At 40.7% G+C, this 10,481-nt stretch overlaps 1 protein-coding gene across 4 annotated transcripts; it reads left to right on the plus strand.

Moving 5' to 3' along the window:
• Positions 1–429: 429 nt before the first annotated feature.
• Positions 430–10,310, plus strand: srrm1 (serine/arginine repetitive matrix 1). Of its 4 annotated transcripts, none has more exons than XM_062439960.1 (17): positions 430–519; positions 1,276–1,365; positions 1,587–1,709; positions 3,970–4,140; positions 4,347–4,447; positions 4,545–4,769; positions 5,021–5,206; positions 5,339–5,458; positions 5,682–5,893; positions 6,190–6,270; positions 7,190–7,276; positions 7,485–7,620; positions 7,738–7,827; positions 7,908–8,387; positions 8,488–8,674; positions 9,147–9,320; positions 9,477–10,310. In XM_062439960.1, exons 1-17 carry the CDS (start codon positions 499–501, stop codon positions 9,585–9,587), a joined length of 2,595 nt encoding a protein of 864 aa, XP_062295944.1. In that variant the 5' UTR covers positions 430–498; the 3' UTR covers positions 9,588–10,310. The 4 variants fall into 4 exon arrangements, with proteins under 4 accessions (XP_062295944.1, XP_062295945.1, XP_062295947.1 ...); XM_062439961.1 differs by having other exon boundaries at positions 5,685–5,893; XM_062439963.1 differs by lacking the exons at positions 430–519; positions 1,276–1,365; positions 1,587–1,709 and adding exons at positions 1,790–2,079; positions 3,309–3,426.
• The last annotated feature ends 171 nt before the right edge of the window (positions 10,311–10,481 follow it).

Genomic DNA, 10,481 nt, shown 5'->3' on the forward strand with positions numbered 1-10,481 from the left:
GTGGTATACAACAGTGAGGCAGTGGTTCTTGTTATGTTATGTTATGTTATGTTATGTTATGTTATGTTATGTTATGATGCTTGACCTCTACTACATTTTAAAGGGAAACTGTATACTTTCTACTTCACTACATTTATCAGATAACTATAACTACAGGTGATTTTGCAAATTCATTTTTTTAACAAAGTATATTATCAACAAATAAAACACGATGTATTGTTATAGATTAAACTACCCAGTTAAAGTATTGAATTGTAGAATGATGCTCCAAATCGAACAGCTAAAATGTTAAAATGCGGCATTAATGAATCAATAATTAGTTTTGAATGGTTGAATAGTTGTGTTTATTAACAGTAAGTGGGTCAGGATTCATTACTCCGCAGATGTAATAACTATTTCTTCCCGTAGAGGCGCTCTCCTCCTGCGGCTTGCCTCTGAATTTCCCCGGAGCCACACGTCTTTCTCAACAGCGCCTGCTAACATTCACTCTCTTCGACAATGGACGCGGGCTTCTTCCGCGTAAGATATTTAAACTTCTTTGTTTGACTCTTTTTTTCGTGTGCTGCTAAGTGTAGCGATATTCATGTATGTGTGTCTTGTTCAGAGAATTAATATGGCATGTGTCTTTGGGTGGAGGGCCATCCAGTTAGCAACGGTTCGGTCAGGGCCCCGACTATTAACTGATATTAGGCAATCTTGAGTTTTGCTATGCGCTCTGTCCCAACTAGGTTTTGCGCCAGGCTTTACATGTTATAATAAATCATAAAGTGTTAACTTTGCAGCTTCGTGTGCCGTAGTTTCGTTTGTAAGAATAATAGCCTTTTCACGTTTATGTGCAAGCAGACACACTTCCAGGAAGTAGACGGGTCATCTCTAGCTAACATTCGCTTGGTGCTGCTAATTTGTTAGCCTTGGCTAAAGATGGCGCCCGGGCGGTGCATCGCTTCTAAGCTAGTCACGACCACTAATACGCTAATGAGTACAGCAAAATATGTGTTGTATGCTGTGGTCAGAGGAATTAGCATGATCCAGTTTTAAGCATCATTTTTTAATATAACATAAAATTGCAGAAGTACGTTATTGTAATGTTTGCTATGTGAACCTTGTGTTTTGGTTTCTATGTCATGTTACTATGCAGAAAAGTTACGCAGGGCAACAACAGCAAAGTTTATGTGCAAATTAAAGAGTCCTTCAGACATACGCTGCTGTGCGTGTCGGTTATGATTGTTAATTGATACTGAACAAGCTGTTTAACATTATTGTTTTTTTCTTTAGGGCACAAGTGCGGAGCAAGACAACCGGTTCAGCAACAAGCACAAGAAACTGCTGAAGCAGCTGAAGTTTGCAGAATGTCTGGACAAGAAGGTAGAGAAGATCATCTTTTTAAAAGTAACAAAACAAACAATTTCTATTCCTAATAAATTGTTGCATTAGAAAGGTTAGATGGGTGATGCATGTAGAAATTTCATTCTGATAGCATAAACCTGTGAAACACACAGCCCCCTGTTAACACTAGCTTTAGGTCACTGCAATCCATTTATTGGCACTGTTAAGTGGGTGCTGATGGTTGTTTATTTGACCCTTAGGTGGACATGACCAAAGTGAACCTGGAAGTCATCAAACCTTGGATTACCAAGCGCGTGACAGAGATTCTGGGGTTCGAGGATGACGTCGTCATAGAGTTCATATTTAACCAGCTTGAGGAAAAGGTAATGTCTTTCTTTGTGTTTATTTTGTTGATGTTTTTTGAACAAAACGTTTATAAATTTGAGGAAAATGCTTAGTCAGTAAGAAGGGATATAATTAAATAATGCTCATCCTAGTCAAAATGAATGGGTAAAGTAACAATTGGTGTAAAACTGATTTATAATGACATAACCATGTTTTTGCTGTTATGTGACAAAGTGCCTTTATTCAGCAGTCTTCTAATGATGATGTGATTTATGATTTAAAAGGCCTGAACCAATATGGATGTTATACCTTGCATCAGAAGTATAGCACCAACACCTAATTAGCTCTCTCCTGAGCCCAAAGTCACTGAGCCCAACTCTCCCTTCATGATGCAGTGTGTGGTTTGAGGTGAGTTATATGCAGGGATCACCAATATCATGTCAGTGAAAGACACACCTGAACAATGCCATAATCATATTCTTCGTAGATGTTTGCAACGCATCATTAAACTGCCCAGATCCCTTTAAACGCAACTGGAGTTATAAGCTCAAAACAGGAAAGTTTTAACAATTTGCCATAGTACATTGTTAGGGTAATGGAGTTCCATCTTTACATTTGTTAAAGAGTAACTTTAACCCCAAGCTGGAAAACATTGTTAAACTGACCATCTCCCCCTCTATTGGGTGTGGTCACTTGTGTCTTCTCTTGCACTTATAACCACACATAACAATGATTGGAGGGTATCTTGAACACACCCAGAGGGTACTTTATCTCTACATGGGAAGGGCATGTTAACTTAACCCACTGGAGGTCAGCAAAGACAGGATTTTCTTCTTGTATCAATTTGGCATCTCATCTGCATGTGGTCAGAGGTGCAACAGACTTGAGGAAACCATGAATTTCAGCTTGGTATTATGTTACTCTTCAAAAACTAGAGTTTCATTGGATATTTTTAAATGTCAAGTTTTTTATGTTAGCAATATCATACTTTCCAGTAGAGCTTTAATGCTATAATATACAAACTAATTTCCTTTTTTAATACTACATTATGTGTCTTCTTCATCCCATAGCTCATAGAACACTAAAGTAAAGTTAGAAAAAAGAGGAGTATCTATTCAATGGTTTCCCTTTTTTTATCATACTTTGTGCCCCACTGATACATTAAAACCACTTGGGATGTCTGGGTAATGGGTAGTTTCCATTACACAGGCTAACTTTTGGAAATAGGTAAAATATAAATGTGGTGAAAGACCCAATTCATATACGCCTAATATGCTTTAAAAGACTATTACTGGGAACCCATAGTTCCCATACCATATTGCTTTTTATAATATATATATATATATAATGACTTTGATGTCCCTTAAATTGTGAAAATCAGATGTCTCTTTTTTTAAATATATGTGACACCAGTCTAAGATCTTTTTAATTTAATTTCATGCTTGCTGTAGCATTTGAGGGGTGGGAAGGGCTGTTTCAGCTAAGTTTAAAGGATACTGTTGCATTATGGTAAGAAAAGGTTATTTGAATTGAGATTACGGTATCTCAGAATAATTCTATAATCAGTTGTTGAATAAAAACTCCTTTTTTTGTGTAACTGTGTACTCATTATTGCTTGTTCGTCTCTTGCAATTTAGATAAATGATATAACATTAAGCTCAAGGTGGTTGAGTCTCAAGCAGTAGGGAGGCGGAAGCAAGCCAAGGGAGCTCCGTGCCCACTGATCCCACGGGACTCACTGAAGACACCGGAACTGTACTTGCAGTGTTGGGTTTTAATGCACCTTGTATTGTGGCTATTTGTTTAACTGCTGAAGTGTAGACTGTGGGGGAGACAGGGTTAACAAGGGGGTGGGTAGGGACACAGAAATGTATAGTAGTGGTAATAGCACTGTGGAAATCAAATTATGAAAAATCATTTTTGTATTTTTGGATAGATTATTATTTATTAATTAATAATAATTGGAATAAAGGCAGTATTGCATGCAGTGTTCATATTACTAGATTTGTCTCCCCTCAAGTAGCTCGCATTCTCAGTTTAATGAGTTTGTGAGTACAATTTAAATCAATTACACTTTTACGTTATGAGTCCAGTATTGAACCCAGAGTTGGTAAATACATTTAGTCAGTGTCTATTTGTTTTGAGTATGGTTAATTACATAGTCACAGGTATAGTTAAGTGAAGACTAGAAGGTAGGCAGTCCCATTTATGGGATCCTACCTCCCCCTAATATTGTACCTTCCATTATTTCAATGGCCATATGGTCTTTTCTCTCCCCCCTTCGTGTGTGTGTTGCAGCACCCGGATAGCAAGGTGATGCAGATCAACCTGACAGGCTTCCTGAATGGGAAGAACGCCAGGGAGTTCATGAAGGATCTGTGGCCCCTGCTGCTGAGTGCCCAGGAGAACATTGCTGGCATCCCGTCAGCTTTTCTGGAACAGAAGAAGGAGGAAATCAAACAGAGACAGGTGAACTTCTCACTGAGCGAATAACTAACTAGGCTGTTAAGGATCTGTGGCTGCTGACAATGTTTAGGAGGCTCTACTGGGTGTACAATATGCCCTAAAATAATGAATTACAGACCCAATAACATTGAACTCGTTGAAAATAAGATCTTATTGGTGATAATGATGTGATTCTCCCCCCCCCCCCCCCATTGTTCTGTTTTTGACAGATTGAGCAGGAGAAGCTAGCGTCTCTGAAGAAGGTGGATGAGGATAAGAAGGAAAAAGACAAGGACATCAGAGATAGAGCTCAGTCAAAGAGCCCAAGGAGGTAAAAAAAAAAGAAAAGGAAAAAGCTCAGTGGACAGAAGTTGGATTTGTGTATTTTTTCGCAGACAATGAAAATGTATTCTGTCCTTTCTGTCCAGGCGGAAGACAAGATCACCATCACCACGGCGAAGGTCACCAGTGAAGCGAGAAAGGAAACGAAGCCCCTCACGCTCCCCCAGACGTAAAGCCAGTCCAGTCGGAGGTAGTTCACCCCCTCCACCTCTGATGCAGCTGCCCTCAAAACCTTTGGAGCAGCTTGTGGAGCCGGACACATCAGGAAGAGCCATGCCGGAACCAGTCGTCCAAGAAGCTTCTTCGACCTGGTTTGTGGAATACTTTGTTTGAAATTTTGTCTCAAGTGGGAAGTTAGTGTAGTTTAGAATATTTATATTATTGTATTGTTTATATTAATATTTTTGTTTTCTGATATTTTGTGAAATTTGTATTTTTGTATTCTTGATTTCTGTTCTTTTAACATGAGTTTGTTTTAGTATACAAATGTTTAGTTGTGTTTTTAGGTTATAATAAAATGATGTGGAACATTTAGGACTAGAATTATTCCTTTGTCCTGCAGTGACACAGTTGTGGAGGTGGTGAAAGCAGACTCAGTGACTGAAGTCAAAGAACCCTCCCCAGAGAAAATTCAGAAGAAAGAGGAAAGGCCCCGGTCTCGGGAAAGGGAAAAGGACAGCAGGAGGGAACGACCTCACCACCGCTCCCGTTCTCATTCCCGCTCTCGCAGACGACGCTCCCGTTCAAGGTAATTTCTGGCATTGATTGTATTAAGTTATTCTGGTATCCTCTGGACTTGTGTAAAAATTACATTCAAGGAAAAAATCAAGGACTTCAGAGTTGCTTTAACTTTTGTAACTCATCTTATGCCCTATTTCAGGTCTTTCTCCCCTCGTAGAAGGCAGAGTCCAAGGAGAAGAATGTCTCCTCGTCGAAGGAGCCCTCCCAGACGAGGTCCCACAGGCTCTAGACATAGACACAGGCGCTCCCCTGTCCGCAGGTTAATATGTTGCACAGGCTGTTAAAAGGGAAACATAAGAATACGGGGTTGCCTACTGGCTAAAGCAATGTCCTTAAGTCTTAAAATCTCAATTCATTTATTATCTCTATTTTTATCATTTTACTATTTTATTGGCATAGCCTTCACACACCCACTTTATCCTGGCTCTGCTAAAGATGTGACTTTAGTTTTCTTTTTAAAAGTTGTTACTGTTTGTGTCCAGCAGGAGGCGTTCTCGTTCAGCTTCATCCTCTGGCAGCAGCTCCTCAGGCTCCCGTTCACCTAAAAAAGCAATGAAAAGAATATCCAACACTCCACCCCGAAAACAGGCCCATCATCCGGACGCCTCCATTAGTCCTGCTGGGAAAGATAGACGGTCACCATCTCCACGGGCCAGAAGGGGCAGAGGCTCAGCGTCACCACCCAGATCATCTGGTATAGTCTTTTTAATTCTTTCTTTGTTCTCTTATAATTATTACCCTTTTGTTCTTGTGCTGTCAACCACATGACACTTTGGGCTCCGTAGCTCCCTCTGTGGCTATGCAATGTATTTCACTATTGGAAATCTTTTCCTCTTGTTTTTGAGGTTAAAGATGCAGAAAGCTGCCTTATTAACTGCTACTGAAACAAAATCACTCTGTTGCTTTTGTACAAGACTAAACTGTTATATCCTGAGTCATAAAGCAGTACAACAGTTATGAGTTATTCTAATATTGTGCCTTGTTCTTCAGGTCTGAAGCGTAAACAAGGAGGAAGGGGTGATTCTCCATCTGATAATGCCAAATCCAGACCTTCTGAAGGATCCGAGTCGGGTAAGTGTGAGATTTTGTCTGCTTTAAGAACCATAATGGCTTTTCACCTCACAGATCACAAGGAGAGGTTCACTCATACGGAGCTCTCAACCACTTCTGCTTGTGGGGTTTTTTTTGTCTTTTTTCGCTCACTATTAACCAGTCTTCCATGATAAGAGAGCTAAACTCAAACTAACACCAAAAGGGCCCTAATTTAAAGGATTATTTTACTAATTGATTCATCTTGCATTGACATACCACCGCAGATACATTTTAATACAGTAATTGGATTCTAAAGAAGATTGGTGACACTTTACACTAAGTGTTACTTTGTATTGAGCAGGAAAGGGTCTGGTGCAGGTGCTCACCTGTTTCCTAAAAGCTTTGTTTTGACAAAATTAACTAACTTGGTGTACACAAAACATCACTCAGCTCAGAACTTAAATCAATATGTAAATTGTGAAATTTATATAATATTTTATAAAGCAATGGTTAAGGCTTGGTCTGTCTGAAAATTGTCAGATGACATTTCTGAGCTCTGCTGGGCTTGGTACCAGATTTTTTGCAGATGTTTTGTTAAGAAGTTGAGAGAGATGCACAGTTTAGGGATGAGAACAGCCTTGTCGCAATAACCTCAAATCAGTGGTCCCATTGGTTAGCCTGATTTGATAATTCTGTGTAATGATCATGTATTTCACTTATTCAATACATAATTAGCAAAAACATGATTAACCACATTTTATAACAACACAAGGTTCAGTAGTTGTAGGAATAAATAACTTGTGAAGTGCCATGTTCAAACCTAATAATAAAAGGGGAAAATCTAAACCACAAGGGTATAAATCTGTTTTCTGTCTAATGTAACTTTTCCATGGAAATCTACAGTATGTCTCACTGGTTTTGCTTACACTGATGGGACGCTCAATGCTCTACATTTCAGAGGAGGATAAAAATGAGAAAGGGGCAACAGCAGATTCGGTGCAACAGCGACGTCAGTATCGCAGACAGAATCGACAAACGTCTTCAGGTTATAAGCGTTTTTATCCCCGTTCTTTCCTCTCCCATACCCAAACCCTCTCTCTAACCAAGTCTCTGTCCATGTCATCTTGCACCCATCGTCTCATGGACTTTTGAAGCTGTGCCCTAACCCCAACCTTGGTGTTTCTTTCCCTCAGTCCATACAGCGTAGGCTACAGTGAAACAGTTGTTGATGTCCTATTTCTCTTTGGTTTCAGATACAGGGTCTTCCTCTTCAGAAGATGAGGGGCCCAAGAGGCCAAAGGCAGGGCCAGGTGCCAGAAATGGTGAAGCCAGGAGGCGACGTAGCCGTACACCTTCTCCACGAAGGCGACACAGGGATGCCTCTCCAAGGTCAGACACCTGGTGTTTATTTGCAACCTGAATGATTTAAACGGATGTTTACGAAAAATTAATGTTGACTAGTTTTTTGCTTGTTTTTAATTGTTATTTTTTCAACTACTCATTCAGGAAAAGACGTTCTCCATCTCCTGGTGGACGTAGACGTCGCTCTCCTTCTCCGCCACGACGTCGCAGATCTCCCTCTCCTCCTAGACGCAGGTATAGGCATGTTTATTCCATCTACAGAGCTGTCATTTGAACGATCAAGAATTTTTCTAATAGTCTTTGGTGCTTCCCAGGTCTCCTTCCCCACCTCCCCGCCGACGATCTCCATCCCCGAGACGTTACTCTCCCCCCATCCAGCGTCGCTACAGCCCCTCACCTTTACCTCCACAGAAGAGGAGGTTTTCTAACTCTCCCTCAAAACGCTCTTCTCCAGGGGCAAAGCGACGCCCTTCCAGGTCCCCCAAGCGCAGAAGTTCTCCTGCTCAAAGGCGGCGCACACCTCCTTCTTCAGCGTCTCCACCCAGACACAGGAGAAGCCCCATGTTGCCTTCCGTGAGGCCAAGCAGGGATACACGATCTCCTGTTGCAGCAGCCAGTCGCCTCTCCCCGTCCCCCGCAAACCGCGGCCGTGCTGTTAGGGGTTCCACCAGTCCTCAGGGACGTTTTGAAACCTCTAGTACATCTCCATGTAGCCAGCGGAGGCAATCCCCCTCACACACTGGTAAACCCATCCGCAGAGTTTCCCGCACCCCAGAGCCACGTAACAACCAGAGGTAAATAAGGCAGTGAGCATTCATCCACTCGTTTTGTACACCAGAAGTCATTGTGTATATGTCATTGCCTTTTTTAATGTCACTTCTGCTTTCTCTAAAGACCATCTCCGAGCCCTCAGCCAATGAGGAGAGTGTCCTCCAGATCCAGATCTGTTTCCCCTCAACCAGTAGCTCCGAAACGTCCAGCTGCTGCATCTGCTTCACCCTCACCATCTCGCTCTGCCAGTGTGTCCCCACCACCAGCCAAGAAGGCCAGCAGTGGTTCAGGCAGTCAGTCACCAAGCAAGGTTTGATATTTCAACTGTGTGTGTGTGTGTGTGTGTGTGTGTACACCCCCACACACACCCCCAAAGTTAAGCCTGTCTAGTGTTATAACTGGTGGCAGTTTAATAATGTATTTGTTTAGGGATGTGTTGGCAGTGAAAATATACAGGCAGCATTCATGAATTTGCATCTGTGCAAATACTCACAGAGCAAGTCAGAACTGTCTCTGCATTTAGTTGGAAATCTACAGTATTGTGAACAACATTGTTATATTTCTTTTAACATTTTGACCTTGGCTATGACCTTGTTAACTGAGAGGTTTTAAATGTATCTTGAACTTCAAAAAGAGATGAAGGATAGTTGAGGATAGAAGTGCCCTGGAAATTGTTATAAATGTCATAAATCCCTCCTTAGCACAGTAATGCTTTGAGCATCCTGTATTCCTTTGTGGTGTTATTCACTGGTAATGACGTCCTTACTACTTTATTATTGCAGAATTCAGACGTTGATGGCAGTGGAAAGAAAAAGAAGAAGAAGAAGGAAAAGAAGCACAAGAAAGAGAAGAAACACAAGAAGCACAAGAAGCACAAGAAGGAGAAGAGTGGTGCTGCTGGGACTGGAGATGGACAAGAGAACCAGGGTGTGGATGAGGATGGAGAATCGAGAAAGGTTAAGTTGGTTTCTGCGCTTTTTAGCAACATTCTGATTGAGTAAATGTTAAAGGATGAAGGGCACATGAAAGTAGGATTTTACTTTATTTACCACTTACCAACATTCTGCTTTTGTGACCAAGTTGAGTGAAATGTCATGTTGCTTTTGTTTTAGGAATCAGACAGTGAAGTAGACGACAGCCTGGACGACCTGGAGAAACACCTTAGAGAGAAGGCCCTGCGCTCCATGAGGAAGGCCCAGATTTCTCCATCACAAATGTCCTGAAAACAAGGAGCACCCCCCCCCCCCTAAATTTTCCACTTACTCTTGATGTTTGTCATCAACCTGGTTCAGCTTTAGAATGTACAAATTGTTAATTCTTGAGTCTTTTGTTTTCTTTTTACAAGTTTGGTACATTCAGAACTGTGTGTTTCATTAAGAGCTTGATTTGTCAGTTAGTGTATTATCTAAACTGTAAAAAAAGCTTGTGTTGTCCATAATTTTAAATTGTTTAGCAGGGAAACGGTTTAATCTCAGAGGTTTGAGTTGGGCAAGTCTAAGATCTTTTCCACAGACTACAGTAGATTCCATTGACAAATGATTGCATGTGCAGTGATTGTCTGTGTGCATGAACCACTGAACTTCTGGAGTGTAGAGACAAACCAACATACAGTAACACACTGTTACCATTGCCTTTTTATCAGTGGAAACAGGCACAGCTGTGTGAACTGTTAAAGAGGTTGTAACAGAATGTCTTGTCTGATATTGTAACTTAATAGAGGTGTTGGCATTGTTTAACCTGCTGTTTTCTTTCTCTCACTTTGAAGACTAAAACAATCTGATGTGATACAGAGTATGCTTTAATTTTCCCAACTGAGTTGATATGCAATTTTATGTTGACGCCCTTGCACCAAGCAAATCTCTATTGGGACTGCTTTATGATTTGTATTTAGTACCCCTGACTCCTGTCATATTGTCGTCATTCAGAATTAAAACCGTTTTATAGGATTTATGTGCTTTTCTTTATATTAAAATTTAAATCTATAAGATTTTGACCTTTCTGTTTTGGTGGACATTTGTCTAATGTTATATAACAGATAATAGGAAAGAAACATGATTAAAAAGAGTTAAAAGTTATAGAGTTTGGATGCAAGCCACTGTATGAAGTAGGTCTACATC

The sequence above is a fragment of the Scomber scombrus genome, chromosome 19 (genome assembly GCF_963691925.1).
Source record: "Scomber scombrus chromosome 19, fScoSco1.1, whole genome shotgun sequence".
Lineage (NCBI taxonomy): Eukaryota > Metazoa > Chordata > Actinopteri > Scombriformes > Scombridae > Scomber > Scomber scombrus.

Excerpts from the sequence above, each read along its gene's own strand:
- srrm1 (XM_062439960.1), top strand. The coding sequence starts at position 499 with ATGGACGCGGGCTTCTTCCGC. Across the intron at positions 5,459-5,681 it reads AGGCGCTCCCCTGTCCGCAG|CAGGAGGCGTTCTCGTTCAG; the intron begins GTTAATATGTTG and ends GTTTGTGTCCAG. Across the intron at positions 7,277-7,484 it reads GAATCGACAAACGTCTTCAG|ATACAGGGTCTTCCTCTTCA; the intron begins GTTATAAGCGTT and ends CTTTGGTTTCAG.